The 21,370-nt window shown below is 33.9% G+C and overlaps 1 protein-coding gene across 6 annotated transcripts in view; it reads right to left on the bottom strand.

Moving 5' to 3' along the window:
* ADAMTS6 (ADAM metallopeptidase with thrombospondin type 1 motif 6) overlaps nucleotides 1–21,370 on the bottom strand; it is a 146,500-nt gene that overhangs the window by 40,295 nt on the left and 84,835 nt on the right. For all 6 annotated transcript variants that reach the window (XM_032676257.1, XM_032676253.1, XM_032676254.1 and 3 more), the window contains 4 exons: nucleotides 18,866–19,007; nucleotides 9,018–9,125; nucleotides 2,226–2,371; nucleotides 105–168 (listed from right to left, as the gene is read on the bottom strand). In XM_032676257.1, the coding sequence (XP_032532148.1) occupies nucleotides 105–168; nucleotides 2,226–2,371; nucleotides 9,018–9,125; nucleotides 18,866–19,007 (460 nt within the window). The remainder of the gene's footprint in view (nucleotides 1–104; nucleotides 169–2,225; nucleotides 2,372–9,017; nucleotides 9,126–18,865; nucleotides 19,008–21,370) is intronic.

Below are 21,370 nucleotides of genomic sequence, written 5' to 3' on the forward strand. Positions count from 1 at the left end.
ATGGAGAATCCACAGCTTCTCTGAATTGGGGAAAAAAAAATGCATCCATTGCTGCTAAAACATAAAAAAGTCAAGTTGATCACAGTGAAACAAAAATTACTTACGTCAGTATTACAGGAGCGATAGCGCTTTCTTTCTCCAAGACAATATTTGCCTCCACCTGAAGGCCTAGAAAAACACATTTTATATGTTAGCACATACACAACTTCATGAGATATAGTAATGCATTATTACTATTAATACAGATCCAAGAGATACATTTTATATAAAGAAAAATAAAAGTACATGCAAGTTTTAATATGAGATTTTAAAATATTTCATTTGCAGATACAAAACAACACTCATATATTAATCTAGTCTGCGTAAGTTCCAAGCAGTACGGTTTAACCATATTTTGAAAATAGTAAAAAAAAAAGTTGGTTTGAATTATTTGCTAGCTTTATAAAATTAAACTGAGTAGTTTAATTTTAGTGATACTTTTTTTTCTTTTTAATCTTCTCATCTTACTTGTAAACCAGCAAAGACTGGTTTTACACCTGGAACCAGCAACGGCTGTACATTCTAGTTCAAGAATTTGATTCTGATTTGAAGTAATCAGTATTAAATCTGAGGAAACTCCAGATTTTTATTAGCGTAAGTAAGACATTTGGCTCTTAAATTCCCAAGTTGTTCAAGAACCTTATCTATCTTCCACAGAGGTCAAATAATGAAGTAACTTTACAATTAACCAGAAAGTAAATCAATGCTTTTTTTCACACTACAGAAACACTATTTAACCAGAAAACAGCATCCTTGAACCAATAGGATTTTTATTTTCCTACTGTAGACATAACACTTCCCAAATGCATCTGCTCGTTAAACATTTAAAAAGCATACTGAGCCAAATACATGGTGAAAGAAGTATAAAAAAAAAATCTCAGGATATTATTCGTGCTCCAAACAAACATCTCACTAGCATTTTTAAATACTGCTGTGAAAAAAAATAATGAATTTAATTTATTATCCTCTCAGTAACATAGTCTGACATGTTATTGATGTATACGGATAATTTCTGCTTTTGGATTCAATAAGTAAGTAGTGATATTTGCCACATTAGATAGTTACTGCTAATGACAGGAGGCAAACAGACCACCTTAAGCAGCTGTATTGTGACATTGTGGTGCCTGTCTTGCAGACTGCAATGGAAAGTTGATGTACAGCCTGGCTTGCAAAACATGGATATTAAGCGACAAAAAACTGAGTGTACAGAGAGCAGAAGATAAGAAAGGAGTGACAAAAGACACAGAATTTATTTTCATGAAAGAAACAGAGAACGTTTTTAGAAAAAGTAGTCTTAAAAACCAATAGTGGTGAAGGAAATAGGAATTACAGGGCATGACAAGAAGAGAGAATGGAGTAACAAAACTATCCTGCAAAGATCTAGGCTGTGATGAGGGAACCAGAACAGGCAAAAGTTGCAACAGAAAAAAGCAGTGATTCATTCAGCAAAGAACAGCAATAGAAATAAGCACTCATCTGAGAATGACTAGTGACAGTGAGAGGAGCACTTACCTGACAGATCTTCTCTGGAACAATGCTCAGAATGTTGGAAAATAGACAGATCTTAAGGCCAGTACAGATACACGCAACAGGTCAAGCTGTAGTGGAGAAGCTGGCCTCTCTTTAAACAGAGCAAATGGACCAATAGAGAGTCGTGGTAGAGAAGGAAATCGCTGAATTGTTTTAAGAGTCAGTGGGAAGTCACAACTTAAGTGTTGGACATGGCAGCACATAAATGTATTGTATGAAATATAATACTACTACTGATGGTTTACTGTAACCAGTTATATGCAAAACTTTGGAAATACTGTGGCGGGGTTTTTTAATAAGTAACTGGTAATTGCTATTTTATATCTTAGACAAGCATCAGAAGAAATATGCCCTAAGAAAGAAATGTACCTAAGGCATAATTTAAATATATATTGATGAACAGCAAGTTGCATAAAGAAAACTAATCTGGTTACTACTAAATATAAATCCAGCTATCTTTACTGTACATAAAATACACTAAAAATGTTAAAAGTATGTCTAGTGAACTTCTCCTGTTTAAGTGTTTCTGTCTGCTATTCTGAAGACAAATGTTGGCAAACTAGCAAAACATTTTTACAGATAACATGTGAAACCACAGTTTTGAATAGTTTCCAAATGTGTCTTTTCGTTGGCTCTGGCTTACTTTAGCTACTTACGCTGGACTGTCACAGTGTCTTATAGATGAGGAGACTCCTCCCCCGCAGGTCCTGCTGCACTCTCCCCATATTGACCACGGACCCCAACCGCCATCTATGCTCTGAGGCCAAGTGCCAAAAGGTACACACTCTCCCTGATAACACCACTGAAAGATTTCACAAAAAACCCATAAAATTAGTTTGCAGGCTGACAGAGTTATCAGGAGAGAAAAATACATGGGTCAGACAATGACCAATTATAGGCATTAGCATTCCCTGTACAGATAACAAGACTAGTATTTTACTTTTTCCAGTTGTGTTTAGACATTGGTGGGTAGGTGTGTGATTTGTTAAATGTCTCCACTAAGTCCTGAATTATAGGTCCCTAACACACACCAGAAGTTAAAGCAAGTTTAAAATAAAAATTTTCTCTTTTTCTTCATACAGCCTCCTTAATGTTTCGCAATTAAGGAACTGTAAGTTGCTTACATTCTTTTAAACACTAAGATTCATTTCCAAGCTTGGTTTAGTAAAACACCACCTAGGATTCATATAGGGGTTTCATTACACAAAATGAAAAATTCCTCTGATAGTATTTTTAAGAAAGTATTTCCATACATTTTAAAAAAGAAAATTTGGACAAGGTTACAATGGAAGAAGAATTTGCTATAGTATTTCATTTATACTAACACTACAGACATAATAAAAGTAGTGCCAAAGCATCAGACATGGTACAGAAAATCATTATATAATAGTGACTGGCCACTTGTTCAGGGACAGAATGAACATGCAAACGTCACTCATGCAAAAGCTTAAACTTTGCAAAACCGTTACTTAAATCAGACATACAAAATGATAGGCAATTCATAGAAATTATTAACTATTGAAAGAACTTTATCATTTCGTTCATCAGAAATATTTTCTAAATCATTCAGAAATAATCGTGGAGCCCACAGTTTGATCCATATTCTGGTGTCTACTGCATCACGGAGAATTTTAAGCAGCTCTTCGCTACTATTTCAGGCTTAGGTAAGAGAGTAGCGCATGGACTCAGGTCTGCTGTGACCTGAATCTGTATATTTCACTTCCAAAAGCTAGTGTACTGCTGCTTAACATCCCTGAATTCCTGTAACAGATATAGGACTGACTCTTTCCAAAAAGAAATCCAGAAAACTTCTGTGTCCAAAATCAGCCATATGAATCTGACAAACACACTGACTCATGCACAGAAGACATGGACAGATAGATATATCCCTGTTCACCCGGAAACACTACTGGAAGACTCAGTGTTGACTTCAGAGTAATATGTACAGCAAAGCCAAACTTTCTCTTCTCCTAAGTCCTAAGGCTCACCTAAATCCTCAGTCTCGGCAATGTGGGACATATGTCAATCACAATGACTTGAATTGCTCCAGATTTTTCTGAAAGCAACTGAAAAGATAATTTAAACTTCACTCATAATTAAAAGGAGTTTGATATGAACAAGGACAGTACAGAGAGTTAGTAAAAAAAAATTAATAAAATTAATTATTTTTTCAATTGGAAATTTCATTTTGAATAAAAGCTACTTCTGGATTGTCAAATGTGTCAGAGTCTGTGTAACTCTCAAAGATGTACAATGAAATGATATATTGATATTAAAATTTGTAGCTTATGATCAGCAAAAGCTGATACAACAGTAAAACATCAGCTGATACATCAGCAAAAGCTGATACCTAGATACAACATACTTTTGCATACAAAAACATTGTAAAATTTAACATAACCTTTCCTTATTGTATTAATTCCTCACTATTTCCACATTAATAACTGAAACCTGTAACATTATTCTTCTAGCCATATCCATTCTTGTTTCTTCTCTCAAAACATTTTTATCCTCCATGGCCTCTTTTTTTTCTGCATGTATTGTACCTGTTTTACAACATAGTTGTTACAATCCAAAACATTTCTGTTTACAGGCCTCATACTCCATCAGTTAAGGAAAAAAAACACAAAGCATTAATGTGTTTACAAAAAAGGCAGGGCCGGTTATTTTAAATCTCAAGTTCAAAACGCATTGTCTTTTTCTACCAGGTCTTGGCAGGACAGAGTTCCCCTCACAGAAGCCTGTATCATGCTGCATTTCAGGTTTGTGACCAGTGTGGATGACACACTAGTGTTCCAGCTATTGCAGAACAGTGCTTGCATACAATCAGAACTTTCTCAGTTTCTCAACCTGTCACCAAAGTGCGCAGGCTGGGAGTGGGCAAGAGCTTGGGAGGGGACAAAGCCAGGACAGCTGACCACAGAGATATGTCACACCCTGTAACACCAAACTTAGCAGCAAAGCTGGGGTAGGGGATAGTGTGCCTGAAGTAGCCACTGCTCAGAGTCTGGCCGGGCAACAATCTGGTGGTAGTGAGTGGTTCCCTCTGATTTCTTGCTTGCTTTTTTCCTTTTTTTACCTTTCACTTAACTAAACAGTCTTTCACCCTTCTGATTCTCTCCCCTATCCCTGGGGACAAGGTAGGGTAAGTGAGTGAGCCACTGGGTGAGTGCTTAGCCGCTGGATGGGATCAACCCACCACACCATTCTTCAGAAAAAAAACAAAGACACAAGGTTTCATGGACTTGTACTGAAAAAATTATGCTTTATTCTTCTTCCAGTTCTAAATTTACAGACTGGAGTAGGAATTCATCAGAGAAATGTACCCTTCATGTGGAGCTTCCCTTAAATCCAGACTATTACTGAATGTCTCCATAACACAATTCAGGCCACAGAGTGAACTCACATTTTTAGCTAGCATAGATATATCCAAATGGCACAGTGTTTTGATACGCCTCTAAGAGAAAAACTATGATGGAGAATGAAGTATTTATGTGAGCTACATCAGTGACTAAAATCACCTGGTTTTCTTCTCTTTACACTGATAAATTAAGTGATAAAAACTGTATTGACTAAATACAAAAATCTTCTTGCAGCATTCTATTAGAGATGCCACACAAGTACATGAACAGATATCTATATTGAAGTCAAAAGCTAAAAAATTAAAAGTAATGAGTATCCTACTAATTTAATTAAAAGTACATTATGCACACTACAAACATGTCAAAATCCAAGCTGAGAAATGCAGGACACTCAAGAGTTACAAATCCATAAGAATACCAATATGCAAAACATCCCAATCTATACAATTACGAGTAATAGACAAGAGATGGGTGCAATTATCAGCTTTACTTTTACAAAGCTGTGTAAAATCTCTGTAGTCTGTAATTTCCTCTGTCATGCAACCAGTGTTCTTCTACATTCCCATACTCCCCTGGAAAACCTCCTTAAATGGTGGATTTTTTCTTCTACTGAAGTTAAATCTGAGGACTTTCTGCTTACTTCGATGTTGCTTCTTAATTTTCTAGTGAAAATTTATCTTTCACTAGAAGCCAGTGACACATAGAATCTCTGTCAGAGGAATTCAAAATTAACAAAGTCTTCATTATTTCTAATGGGACTGCAGAAATATACTTCTTCCACAAAAAACACCTCATCTACTCTAATGAGGTAAGAACTATTGAGTAACCACTACATGAAGATAAAAGACAAGGTGACAGCTATTTTAGAAGAACAGTTCTTCATTAGAAGTTTAGAACTGAAATATAAATTCTTCTCTAACATTGAAAAAATAAAGTTCCATTAGTTCAACAGAAAGACAACGATGATGCATTTGAATGCAAATAAAATGTGTAAAAACATCTGTGAATAATGTAAGCAGTCTGAAATTTTTCATGGTGAGGTGATTACCAACAAAATAAAACATGATATTGTGGCACATTTGAGATCACTTTTATATGAGTATTAGCTCCTCGACAGAATTAACACTTACAATAGTATGCTTTTAAGAAAAATCACACAGTAAGTACTCTAATATTGAGGAAAATTATTTCACACTTTTTAAGAGGAAGAAAAATATTTATATAAATTTAAATTTAAACAACTTCTTTTCAGTCATTGACTCTACAATCATTTTGCAAGAAAATGTAATGTCCAATAACTTAAATTTATCTTATGTTAATATCCAATGATAAATCATCCCACAATCTAGCTACATAAAACTATCCTTTCAGCACACTGTGTTTTCACTTTTTGCATGTCTGCCCCTCATTTACATCCCTAGCATAGATGTAAGTTATGATCTTAGAAAAGGGTTACCTTTTTTATTATGCGAAATTAAAACACAAAATAAGCATTCCTATCAATTTTGTCTTATTGTTTTATATGCACAATTTCCTCAGTGCATATCTATCAGCTAGTTTGCCTTCACAGACACATCTCTGGGTATACCAGAGAAAAACTTCATATATATTTAAATTTCTTATCACAAATCAGGAAAAAGTGTACCTTTCTGAACCCAGCCAATATGTAAAACCCTTTACCAAAGCATGAACATATTAAAGCTTCAAAATAGAACTGATGTAACAGTTCCATCAGCAGTAATAAACCACTCTATTCTCTTTCCCCATATGCAGAAAAAAGCTGAGTAATTTTTATGGAAAACATTCTAAAAATCTTTAGGTGTAGGCAGACATCTACCATGGACAATTTCAATCCAAAGGGTTGAAAGCCTGGTAGGTTTATACAACCAACCAAAAGAAGTTTTTATAATAGGCTGTTTTCATTGTAGAAATCCCTCCACATTCCACCAAAAAAATTAGTGTACAATGCATTAAATTATGCTTTAATAGTTAAACCAAATTTACATTAATAAATATCTAAATATGATTAAATACTCTAAGATCTTATCAGGTATTTAGAGCAGGAAATGTCATTTATTACGTATTTGGCCAGAGTCCAGCAAAATAGAGCTTAATTTGGTTGTGGCCTTTAGGCATGACTGCAATACAAATACAGCAATAATAATAACAACAGCAATAATACCAAGGTATTACAGAACTTTAACCTATTAATTTCACCTTATTCTATGGTAAAGACAACTACATATTTGGAAAGAGCATGTATTTTATTGTTTATTGCTACCAGGAACTATTAATTCACTGGAACCTCTGAGGCTTCAGTTTACAGACCCTATTCTCTGCTGTTAACGGACACCTGTGGTTAACAGGTAAAATGTAAAATTGTTTGTAAAATCTTTGTAATGCAAAATCTTTGTAAAATGGCACGGATTCTCTCATTTTCCTCTAAAATCTAACAATGGAACAAGATACTGATGACTGGAAAAAGACGTTTTGTAGAGAGCCAACTGATTAAAGCCTCTGACAAGTGAACATGGCACAGTGCCTAAAAGCATCTCAACTTGTAGTCTCATGGCTTAAAAAACATAAACTGAGGTAAAATACTCTTTGTCGTTGGTAAGGAGAGGTGGTTCCAAAATAAACCTAGACTGCTGATTTAAGAGCAGGGCTTCTAACATTTTCTATTACTCTAATATAAGGTAACATTTCTGGTACTATGAGAAGGTCTCTCTGTTTTCATCGGCTAACTCTAATCACTCTATTTTCTTAAATGACCCCTTCAATAAATCTACTTCACATAGTTCACCAATATTTCCAATCTCAGCACAGAAAAGCCATCAGAAGGATACTAGGTCACAGGCCCGGAATGAAGTCATCAACAAGCATTAATAAACTGTGACAGCTGCCCAAAAGCTTTCATTCTTTTTGTTTAAACATCAGATTGCAACTCAAAATGCACTGTTATCTTTGTTGAAACTAGCCCAGCTAGTACAGCAAAAGTCAGAATGAGAACAGACATCACTGGTCATTGTTAGGAAAAAAATCCAATCTGCAGCAGTAAATTCTCATGAACAGATGCAGCAATTCTTGGACTGATACTGGAAATTGTTTGATGTAACAACATTAATTAACAATATTCACTTTATACAAACCTGAATAAAATACGTTATCTTGAAAAAGACATACAGAATTCTTTTTTTTCCCAAGTACGTCTTGTAAATTAATTGAGATATTTTTCTCCCTCTTTAAGATGTGCATAGATTTTGCCTTGTAACTGAGAAAGTCTTCTAATATTATTGTCTGGAACTACTGATACACAGAGATAATTTTAAAATCAAAATTCTCATCTTCAGACATATACCATAGTGCTAGACTTATCTACTGCAATGTCGATTTCCTGTATTTTTCTGTTAGGTAGAAGAGTTCATCTGACTGTACATCAAAATCCTACAGAGGTAAACAGTTATGCAAGCATAACTGAAGACTAAAAGAATAGTTCGAAGTCAAAACAGAAAGGTCACTGGGAAATAAAGGTTTTTAGAAAACCCTTTTATTGAGGCAACATTTTTTCTACACACTTGCATGATTCAGCTTATATCTGAAGGAAAAAAGATTGTTTTACCTTCTAAAAAAATGACAGAATTCAGACTCTAGATTTATGTTACACAATTTCAAAATCCATGGCAGACCTAAAGCTGTAACAGGCTTTTATGAAAGAGTGGTGTAAAATCTAAAAAAGAATAAACTAAAAGGGTTTCTACAAAAAAAATACTCAAAAAAACCCCAAACAAACAATCAAAAAAAAAACAAACAGAGAATGTAACAGATTTTGGTTGAGTTTTTTTTGTTGTTGTTCAAGGTTGCAGAGTTTTATAGCAAGGACAAATGTTTTATTAAAATACACATATAAAATGGTTGTGAAATAATTCTGTAGGACACTTCCATGACGATGAATGTGTATTCTGAAATAGTAACTCTTTTTTTCGAACTGTTATAGTTGCTGTGAAATACTCTAATTTTCTAGTTCTTTCTTCTTGTTGTCTTTGAGTAATAAACTGCTTCTACAAACAGTAAATCATTTCTACTCACCCCCTTTTCAATGCTCCCTGTTTGGCAAAGAGTACCTTCAGCTGCTGGAATGCTGTTGGTAACACAGCGGTTACTTTTGCTGAGGCACCAGAGCTCTCTACACACTTCCTAGGAAAGAAGGCAGAAGCAAGTTGGTCAGAATAAAACTATAATATTTCTGTCAGTCCTTATGCACACATGTATACACAATTTTTTTTTAATAGAGACTATTAAGAAGTGGGCTGCAGAAAGAAAGCTATAGATAGCAATGAAATATTCTGCGATTTTGAAGCTACTATATTTTGCCTAAGAATATTCTGTCAAAAAAAAAAAAAAAAAGGATCTGGAAGCATCACATTGTAGACAAGAATGTGTTACTTACACCTGCCATGCAAGCAATGTTTTAAAATTGCATTTTTATTGATTTGTCCTAACACTGGGCTTAGTATATTTTAGTGTTGCTATGAAAGCAGTCTTCAGATGTGCTGCAGTGTCTCCATTACTGTCATTGTCTGACTCAAAATTACCTTCTAAAATGGTTATTATTAATTTTGAAAAATGAAAAAGCAACAATTATTTTTGATTCTTTTAGGTAAAAACAAAGTTTTTGAGCTAAGACTACCTGCACACCTCTTCTGCAACACTTGCTAAAGCAGTGCATGTGTAGTTAGAACTTATTGAGATATATACCAAAATACTTCCTTTAGGTTTTTAAAAATTGCAGCTGTTTTTTTATAAATTTTTTAGCCTATCCTATTTTCCTATACTGTCAGTGTTAAACAAACAGAAGTTTACAAATTGTCTTTTTTTCCTACCTTATTTTCTCATTTGGTTTTGCCTATTTACTAATTTAAATTAAGCCAGTTCTGTTGACATTGGAGATTCATTGTTAAAACTAGCTGGGAGTTGAAATTCATAATGTGGGTGTGATCCAAAGCTGGCTGAACACTGGTAATCTTCACGGTTGCTTCAGTTGCCCTTGAATTCGGCTGTGTATGCTCAATAGAATCAGGAGTGGTTTGCTTTTGTGGCAAATTACTGACATGATAATCTTTGCTGTATTACTTTGGGATCTGTGCAAGAATTCAGAACTTGCTTATACATGTTTCTATTTTTAAGTATTTTTTAAAATTTGGAATAGAATCATATAATTAAAATGACCTTATGGTAGTCATTAGTGTTTCATTTTATTTAACAGCTGCTTGAAATCATATCCTACAAAAAATCCTTGCATGGATTCTATGGCTGAACCTTGAAACAAAGAGAAAAAGGAAAAGATAGCGTGAATAAAGTAAAGTTATTATCCATTCCCTCCAAGTTCATTGTTTCTCTGAGGTAATGAATGAGTATCTGGTACCTAGACTATCTTTTTTATACACATCAATAGGAATAACTACTATGTTTTAGCCCAAGATTAATATTTCTTGCATTGTACTGCATATACAAATTAAATTATTTATACATTACTCACTAGGAGCTGCACCAACAGTTCAACAGTAGACTCTTTTCTTGAAAATGCAACATTCTTTCCCAAGTTTAAAATCAGCTGGTGACATGATTTGCAAAAGCAAAGTATTTTTTTTAAAATCCATTAAAAAAATAACATATAAGAATGGTCTGAAATCATAAGGAATAAGTAGTGATGATTTCTGGATTTCCATCCAATTTTTGACAATTAAGCTTAAGTTAGTTCATCCTGTTTAGTGTATAGCTCTAAAAAACAACCAAATTCTTAAGCCTCTTTTTAGGAGAAATACTACCACTTGTAAAAGCATACCTGCACTCAATGCCGAACTTTCCAAATTAGTTTTTTTCACTGAAGAAATGCTAACATTTCTTAACTTAAATCTCTGAAAAAAACCACCATTTTATGGTCACTCAGCTGATAAAATTTTTGGATTAAGATACACACAAATAAACACATTATTTAAAATAAAACAACCAGGAAATAACAAAAGATACAACACAAAGACTCTTGAAAAATATAACTAGGTTACAAATTTCACAGCAACTAAGGTGCTAAAATTCAACACTAAATCAATTTCACATCTAAATCAACCATGAATTCAAACTTCAATACAGTATGGATTTCAAAGTGAAAACCTAAGATGGGTTCCTTTCAGACACAGTATGAGGTGTTCCTGTCATAATCCTACCTTATTTACTTTAATCTGTAATTTACTTTCTCATTTTGTTGAGCAAAATTAGTGTAATTTACTTTTTCATGCTTCATGTGTGGTTTTACATTGTCACACTAATTAGAAGTGTTAGACTGTGACAATTCTACTTGTGACCTATTTATTTCAGCCCTGATCAAGTTCAAATGTCTAAATTAACAGCTGTTCTGACTTTGTGAAGTTTGGTTCAGAGTTCCGAAAAAACAAAAATTCAGAAATAAGAAACAAAGATTTCAACCACTCCAATATAGACAAAAGCAAAAAATCAGATCTGGATAACAGTCTGGAGTTTTAAAACATCTACGTTTCAAGATTATTTAAATCCAGAATTCTGGTTTTTGCTCCAGAGTTTATGTGTAAAATTCCACTTTTGATATGCCTTCATAAGTATACCATCTATGTATTATCATATAATTGGAAGTAAAATTCAAAATAAGTCTTTCATTGCCAGCCTAACATATCCACAAATGAGAGTATTTAACAATTTCCTTTCAATAGGATTCTTTCTGTATATTCAGGCTTCTCAGGGGCATTAGACTCCTCTAAATTCACTGAACTAATACCACTCAGACATTTTAATTCCAAACAAATAATCATCTGTACAATGTGAATTAATGGATTCAGCACTCCAAAACTATTTTATTCATTCATCTGTTTGTAGGATGATTCCAAGCACATCAACTCATCTCCCTGCTTCATAAAAAGAGAAAAATACTTATTTCTAAATTGCTTGGAAAAGCAGTATAACAAAACTAGCCATTATTACTGACATAGTCTGATAGTCCTTATTCAGACTTTAATTTCAGCAGGAGTTTGCCTCAATAAATCCCTAAAGACAAAATGACGGTAGTCTAAAATTACTATGGGCTTTAAAACACTATTACTATTTGAGCAAAAAACCTCTACTTAAATCATAAATGAGTTCTGCTTGAGACAGATATACAATATCCCAAAATCAACAGAATACTTCCTCATGGAAAACTATGCAAAACATCAAAGATTTACAAAAATAACACGATGTATTGATCTGTAAAAGTAATTTATATTAAACCCAAGAAATTAAAGGGGTTTTGTAACTTCTTTTAAATATAGCCAAACTTATTTAAATGATGATATTTTCCCCTGCATTTAAAAGAAGAAGTAGAATCTGAAATATATTCTCCATCACCCTATACACGAAATGAAAAATAACATTAACAGTCATTTGAAAACAAACAAGATACCTAAAAAGAAGTGAAAAATCCATCTGTGTTGTTAATTCATTAAATGAACATGGAATTATACCAGGTCCTGCTATGGCTATGTCTTCTTCATTTTCAGCTGACTTTCAAAAGTTAAACAAAGAAGTTCTGACTAAGGTTCATAAAGGTTTCTGTTCTCCAGCTGAACCCTACAAATCCTATACCTGGTACTACACTAGTTTTTTAGTTATTGATCTGAGGCATTTTCTTTACTACCACCGTTATCTGTAACCTCTCTAATCAATTGTTTTTCATAAGCTAGTCTTAAAAAAAACATATGACAAACTGCCCTGGAAAGGTCAGACCCAAAATCACTAACAGAAAGTATACTGCTTTTTTTCACACGCTCACACACGTATGCATGCACACTCACCCACCCACCAACATAAGGTGACCCTTCTAAGGTAATCTTTTCTTCACTGGAGTACACAGGATGAAGCTAACATATCTTTTGTCAACGTTATATTTGTTCAAATAATTTAATGGCTAAGAGAAAGAAGTATAAACTGAAAATTAATCAATGACCTCAAAGTCAATCTCCAAATGTGTGGATTTAGTAAGTACTAATTTGTAAAGCAAACAAGGGATAGTTTTAAAAATCCAGGAAACATAAACTGAAGCTGAGGCCTTTCACAAGATCAAGACAAGATAGATGACAACCTGTAACGGTGTATCTTAGGGCTCCATGACTTCAGTTTGGAATTCGGATGCTTGTATTTGCAGTAAATTAAACAAAGCTGAAACCATCTAGAGAAAAAAACACAGCAAATCAAATTACCTTCTTTTTGCCTAAGTGTTATAAATGATGGAGCCTCTTTCTGTTGTGTCATGCAGAGTTACATATAGGCATTTCAAATTATGTAACATCTAAGCATCCTAGATCATAATCATCCTAATTGGTTACAATACAGCACAATGACAACTCAGTAATATGAGCAAAGATCAAATTGCTGTGCTGTTCTTAATGTTTTCAACACTTGAAAGCCTCCAACAAAAGTTAGCAATTTGGCCCATAATATTTAAAAAAATAAGATGGGAAATACATTCACAATGCATATTAAACTACAATAATTTGGGAGGTTTACCTTTTGTTCATAAAATTTTAAAATCTTAATTAGGTTTGTATGTTACTTCAGCATGTTTAATAATCCATAATATGCTGCACCTCTTGATGAGCAATTGCTAAAATAGAGCATAAAAATCATCAGCCTGAATTGTAACTTACAATTCAGACCTGAAGAGCATCAACACAGAGTATTTTCAGCCTCATTGCTGAAATACTGCTAACAACATGACTAAAACTAGAAGACACTAATTACAGGTGAACTCCAGAAGGTTCAAGGTTTTGTTCAGATAAGCACCCAAAAGTTACCATTTTAGTGCTCTACTACCAAATGCTCATTAAGTGGTGCAGCATGTTATGAATCACAACATGCTGAAAGAATGTGAAATAGAATCCAAATCTTAAATCTTACCTTTATATTATGTTACCGACATTCTTTCCTAAATATTGGGTGCTTATCTGAACCTTACAGAAACTACAGGAGCCCCACAAGGTCAATCACCTCCAAGTACCATCTTCCCTTTCAAACCCATGCAACCTATCCATCTTTATTCAAACAGCACTCCACTATCTGGAATCTCATTATTGCTTCTACTATCATCTAATGCACTCCTCTTGCTTTGATCACCAGTTTCTCTTTTCATCTTTTTAACAGCTTTCATAAGATGCAGGCACAGAGGTGTTAACATCTGTGTCTCTTGTGAAAGAGAGAGAAAGAGAAAAACAAAGACAGAGAGGAGGAGAAAAAGAAGGGAGTTTATAGACAAGATAGTCCTAAGAAAGAAGAAAGAGGACTACAGGAATTTATAAAAAAAAAGAATGTAAAACTACCTTAGGATTCAGACAGAGAAAAACTTCTGTTTTTTCCCTTGGCTATTCACATTATAATCTTAGAAAAAAGAGGGAACAAAATTCAGCTAATTACAATACAACCCTCTGAGTCCTTATGTAAGAAAACCTCAACATTTTAATCATTTGTAACACCAAAGGCCCGCACAGTAATGATGAGAGGTTTTTCAATTGACCAGCCAGACTTTACGAAATAAAAAAAAAAAAGGAAAGGTTGATTAAAATGACAGAGTATAATACCAGGGTCTTCAATTCTTTGCTTTGTCTACATGTACTTTTAATACCAGTTTGTAAGTCATGCAATATAAATCCATGCAATCAAACTACTTATGCTTGGCTACCACCAAGTTTAAACAACATAGCGATAGTATGATATATGAAGTTGGGGTCAAAAAAAAAGGCACTTTATGGTGAGTTACTAAGTATTATGTACAGATTCAACTGAATGGAAGCTTCTAGCCATAGTATCAACTGGTGATGGAACAAAAAGAAACTGGTAGCTGTGGTACAAAGATATACCAATGGCTTCTCTGCCTCTCCTTGTGAAAAAACCCCCAGCTTCCAAAATATGCTTCTACCTTCCTATAAAACCCCTGCATCAAGTTTGATACCTCTCTTTATTTAACTGAAGTAAACCACACCAATATTTAATTAAAAAAGTGACAGTTTGATTCATGAATATTAAAATTTTTATCACCCGATTACAAGGGTCAATTGCAATTTAGACTATTTTGCCCCAGTAGAAATACTGTAGAACCATTGTGTATAGTAATGTGTTTGCTCTCCTGGATTTGAAAGTCAGCTGACCAACGGTGGTGGAAAAGCATAAAATGCAAAAGAACAGACCAAATAATTGTAAGCTACTATCTCTGAAACTGGTTACTAGAAGCCAGCAGCTTCACAAATTGTAAAATGCAACACAGCAATATCAACCACATACATAAAGTATTAACTGCTTTTAAAATGTTTGAGGTTTTAGTTTCAGTCCCAAGAATACAGGGACCAGCTCTAAAGCAAAGCATTATTTTGAACCACAAAATCAGTAAGTTACAGTCACGTGTATTCCAGTTATTATTTAAACTCAAAAGTAGACAAACTGAAAGTCAAGATTGGAATTCTTTCCTCAGTTAACCCAGAGACAGCCAACAGCCAACTGTTACTAGGTAGATACTCAAAGGATACGGAGGTAAAAAGACAATTATAAAGTTCTTACAATCACCTGAACAAAAGGATTGAAAAAGGTTCTGAACTACCAGAGTAACACATACAAACAGAGCAAAGAACTGAGACACACTTGACAATCAGCAGAAGAAAATCCACACTGCATCATCCTAGAAGATGTAGCATATCCCATAGCTACATAACTGAATAGGAATTAGCACTGTTTCTAACAACCTCAAAACTTCCACTGCAGTGATTCCAAACAGATACCTGAAAGCATACATTGCTTTTAGGAAAAAGATATGCGTCAGTGTGATATGGTGAAATTTCCACCATTACTATTTGGCCCACTGTAAGTTGTAAATTCAACGGTCTCCTAAATCTGAAAATATATCCTAAAAATGAAATATTTTAAATCGCTTGAGACGTTGCCTTTCACTTCTTTATTCAAAGTATCTATTTCTTCACCCAAATTCTGTAAAATTGTCTCTGGTGGAAAGTACAGTATAAATGCACATGTAACATTAGAAAGATCATTGTCTACTTGCTACTCTGTAGCTTTATTTTTTCAGCTCGAATATCCAAAGCATCACTTCGAATTAGTGTCTGATAATGTGCTGAACAACACAGAAATATCTGACCAATGGCCACTATGCTTTTGTTGGGAAAGTTCTGTCAGTATGTGACTAAACAGTCTAATTAGACCTAGTCTAGTTGTGCAAAAGTCATTGCAGAACTAGGACATGATCTATGATCAAAAGCAACAAACAGTTAAACTAAACATCCACAGGGAATGGATGAGGAAATATGGGAGAAAAGGCAAGGAACGTAAATTAATATTAAAGCTAGATGGTTGAAAGAAGTAATTTTTCTGAAGGTTAGTAAGATTGTGGCAGTATTCCTAAAAAAAAAGAACGTGAAGATTTTCCAAGCAACGTTAAAAACACCGATTATATGAACATGTACATCACAGCCCAAAGGAGACTTGTAGATTTCTTGCCTTTGAGAGCTCAACTGTTTCTTTTGTCACGTCTCGCCATCACAAATCAGTAAAGGTCATAAACAAGACGAAAAAGCAAGTAATTTTCTCTCTGATTTCCCTTTGATTTAGAATTTATTTCCTTCTGGGTCACTATATTCCATGTCAGAAAACCTGTTCTACCAGAACCTTCAAAAAAAAAAGAGCTATAAGAAGTGCTAGAAAAGAGTAAGCATACAAACTACGTTCAATGTTGAATAGTAATTTTTCACTATGTTTTTTCATCCATAGTTGCACATGTCTGCTTGAAAAAGATCAGTGAATTATTAATGGCATCTCCATGTGAGTAGTACATTGAAAAGAAATATCCAAAGCACTGATTGTTTACTTTTGATAATAAAAGAGTTCACAAGAGTATTCAACATAGTTTGTCCTGGTATTTAGATCTAGTTCCATTACTCAGTCCTAAAACCCTTTCATATATGAATCAGTCTTTCTTAAGTAGATATTTTTCATCTGCTCTACCATCTTCCAAAGGCCCTTTTTCCCCCCCTTCAAAATTATCACTTCAAATCTGTATGATAATAATCATCATGGTCACATATTCAGAGCATTATGGCCATGGTGAATAATATTTTTAAATGTAGGTACTATTTTATATGCATATTATTTCTTAAGAGTGGATATTACTAGACTTCCACAACAACTTATTCATTAATATATGCAGCCTGAATACTATTATAAAAAATAGGGTGAGTTTCTTTCCAAGACACTTAGAAGTTACACTCACATTGATAGCACACTGATGGAACACAATACCCTGTATCAATTCAGAGCACTGGTAATGAAGACATAACTTCATTTAACCATTGCCTCAATTGAGGGTTGTCCTCTTTTCTGTAACTCTAAGGGAGTTCCAAAAAAAGGCCTTTAAAAAAAAAAGGCAAGCAGAAGGCAGAAAGCCAAGGTTACCTACACATCTTCATTACTTCCGATTATTTGTGGTTTAGGAACTGGTTTAAGAACGTGTACTGTGCAGCATGATCATCACAACAATGGTTGCACAGTTCACTGGTGTTTAAAGAAACCCACATGTATGTGGAAAAGCCAGGTTTTGCACATTATGAACTTTCCAGTTTAATTTAAAATACAATACATCTCCAAAGGCTGTGCTATAAATCATGGATTAAATACCTGCAGACTTCCTTAGTCTGCAAATAAAAGAGTGAGTATGGTGAAAATTTGTAAGAAAAAAGAAAATTTTAAAGAAGGTATTACTTAGATGAAGGGACAGGAAATAGGGCCATTAAAGAATAGTGATGGGAAGTGAACACTTACACAGAACAATAAAGGCCAAAAGAGGCTTGATGAGGAATCAGGAGTAGAAGACCCAGTGAGCTAGTCAGCCAGCTACACAGCTTTTAAATCCTTTCCACAATGCAATCTGCCAAAGAGGCATCCCAAGAATAATACTGTATTTATCACCCCAAAGATATTACAAACAGACTTTCTTTGTATTACTACATTCTTTTCTTTGAATAATCCAAAAATTAAAAATTATTAAAACTATTTAATTATAAACCACAAGATATATTCTCAAGGTTTTACTTAGTGGAGTCTCAGCTGACTATAACAATCACAGCAGAATGAATCCTTTAACTACATACTTTGGGCTGCAAGATTTTGAGTAAGTATTTATAACATATGACCTACATGTGCAGGTTTTTATTTCGACTGTAAATTTATTTACCTTAACTATTGCACAGTGGTACTTGAAGACAAATCTTTGCTAGTACTTTGCTATTCAGTATTATATTCAGCTATCTAGCTTCATGTTCCTCTGTTCCCATAATCATAATTCATCTTTCCAAAAACATGAATAATGTGAGAAACAATAAACTCAGTGTCACGGAAAAAAAAGGAACAAAACAACCATCAAATACAAAAATAAAATCAGATCTGACCAATTAATACAAGTATAAAAGTAACTTCAAAATGTAGCTTTATATTGAAAGGTTAAAGCCAACACAACAGATTTCATATTTCAAGCTTAATACAACAGGAATCTGATCTCAATTAACTGAAATTAGGGAAAATTCTCTATTACACTTTACAAGCAGCAGGATTGTGTGTGCTGGGCTCTTTTTTCCCTATAATTAAAGAACGCCTTTCCCAGCTCATTGTTACCCACACATTTTAGTGTACAGGACACAAAAATGACTCAAGCAAAAGATGCAGCATAAGGATTAAAATGAACCCTTTGCTCATGAATAATGGCACCAGACATGCTACTTGAAAATCTGTAACCCCCTACTACAACTAACTAAAGATTTATGTTATAAAGGAATATATACAAATTACTAAGAAGAACACTGAGCATAAGGATTAAGACTTCTTACCCCATATTTACATTGGCGAGATGTTGCTCCATACTGGAAGCGACACTGTTCATCAGCATCATACACCTGACCTGGGGCCACAGCTGGATAAAGAAAGTCACGCTTGGGAGGCTCATTATCAAGGCAAGTACCACGGCCCGAACTGTTCAACATAAAGGACCAAATCAATTAGGAATTCTACTGACTGTAAATCACAGTAATGATATTATGTATCTAGTTCTTACTTTTAACAGCACTGGGTGTGAAGCAAGTAGGATTACAATAAACAAACAGTAAGACGGTACACCCATAGTACCAAGAGAAAATATTTAGAAGTAATTAAGAAATTAAATTAATTTTTCATCATTATTATTAACGAAAATGCTTATTTTAGATAATGAAATAATTTCATAAATTATACTTTTTAAAAATGTGATAATTTCTGAGCCACACAAGACTGATTTTCATTTTGGTTTAGGATTCCTATTTGTTTTCACTGAAGAACAACTACATTTGGTCATAGAATGAAAAATAAACAAATTAAGCAAACCCAAGAAATTCAGTTTACAATTAATAATAATCCTCCTGATCCTTCAAACAGCTAAGCCCAATTTTATAGATATGAGCAGCTCAATTAGTTTATGTAAAACTAAAACACATTTGAGTTTCAACGTGACAAAATATTTATAGGATTAGGACCTCAACATGAAAGTTTTTCTTCCATCTGAGTGACGAAAATGGTTACAGTGGTAAATATTCTGCAGGACCTTCAAATCTGCTTATACTAGGGTGAGTGAAAAAATTTCTGTGAATCCAAGATTTTTTCTACTGTATTAATAATATTTAGTCTTTAAAAATTCATGTTAGAACCAAGACAATCATCTTTGAAAACTTCAGTATTTTCTTCTTTTATATTTTGTTCAGTGAATGACTTTTTTTTCCAAAACATGCCCATATTCAACCACAATATTTTACTGTAGTGGAATAAATAACAGAGAAAGCTAAATGCAGATGGAGTTCTGTTTAGAAAACTTTGTATTTTACTAAACATAATTATTCAGTTTTATTTGGTCAGTGTGCATAAAAGAGGACAGATGCTTTTTTACTTCCATTTCACTTGTGAATAAGTGAGGATTTTCAAAGAATTCTTATGCCAACACTTAAAATATTTTTCCGACATTCCTACCAATTTTGCCAGCACTTATGTTCTGTTTTTTCCCAAATCTTTTCCATGCACCTTGCCAAAGGAACATAATTTCAGAAGTGAACGTTCTACACTGGTTTTTTTGAGATTTCCAATTTTCTATAGTTTTCATCTGCAGATAAAAACAGAGCAAAAAAAGCCTCTTGTAACTACATATTTTATGTTCTCATTTTAACCCTACTTAATATTTAAGTCTTTGAAATACTACAAAAGATCCTTTGGAAAAACAAAGAAACAAACAACTGCCAACCACTTCAGAAGGCAGCAAGTAGCAACTATTACAAGAACCAGGTAAATACTGAAAAAATACGGTATTTGCTGACTAATTCCAAGGGATTCAGTGTGATTTACCTGAACACACAACCACACCCACATATCCTGTCAGCTAAAATCTACCTTCAAAACTTCCCTGAAACTGTGTGGTTCTGGCATAAAAAAAAATAATGTATTTTCCCCTTTATTCCAGGTAATTACTGCAAGTAGATATATATATTCTAATAGCAGAAGTTGGGAAAACATCCTTCATTCTTTTGAAATATTTCAGTGTTGTATTTTGCGTGTATGAAGAGTACATGTTAGTAATTCCAGTGTGAAAATAACTCAAATACAATCTGATTTTTCTGTAATGTCTGGAATAAACTGCAGACAGAATCTTTGCTTAAACAAGCAGTGAGAAATTTAGGATTTGGCATCAGCTTGAGCTAGTATTGCCGTATTATGGGAACATTTCCATAGATTTCCAATAGTATCGAGTTTAAAAGATCACTGCAAAGTGATTAAAGTCTATACCCACTCCACAAGACATGTAATTGCAGAAATGTAAGTCCAAAATCCTTGTACTAAATACAAAAATACAACTCTTCTGCTCTAATAACAGGATTCTCACCATAATTAAATATTGTTGTAGTAGTAAAAAAGTGAGAAAATGAATACTGAGAAGTCATTCACTTTTTAGCTACTAGACTGAAAATCTTTCTCGCTTTCCTTCTGTTTCAATTCTATTATTTATCCCAAGTAGTTGAACAAAACTGATCTCTGATACTGTATTGTGTGAACTGAAGTATCCTGGAAAAGAAATGGCATGTGTTATAAACGCATTAATAAAACCAGAGACTTTCCATTAGTTATGAAAGGTCTGACCAAAGCTGTGCAAAGGATGAATATGGACCAAGGACCATATAACCTTTCCAGAAAACTTTTACAAGACTTCGGAATGCTGCAACACTCTTGAGCCTATATCCTCCTTCTTCTCTCTTTCTCTTGCTCCACCAAAGTGAAACTCAGAGAGTTGAGAAAAAAGTTTCGGCTAACTCTAGGAGAAT

Source organism: Chiroxiphia lanceolata, chromosome Z, assembly GCF_009829145.1.
Source record: "Chiroxiphia lanceolata isolate bChiLan1 chromosome Z, bChiLan1.pri, whole genome shotgun sequence".
Taxonomy (NCBI): domain Eukaryota; kingdom Metazoa; phylum Chordata; class Aves; order Passeriformes; family Pipridae; genus Chiroxiphia; species Chiroxiphia lanceolata.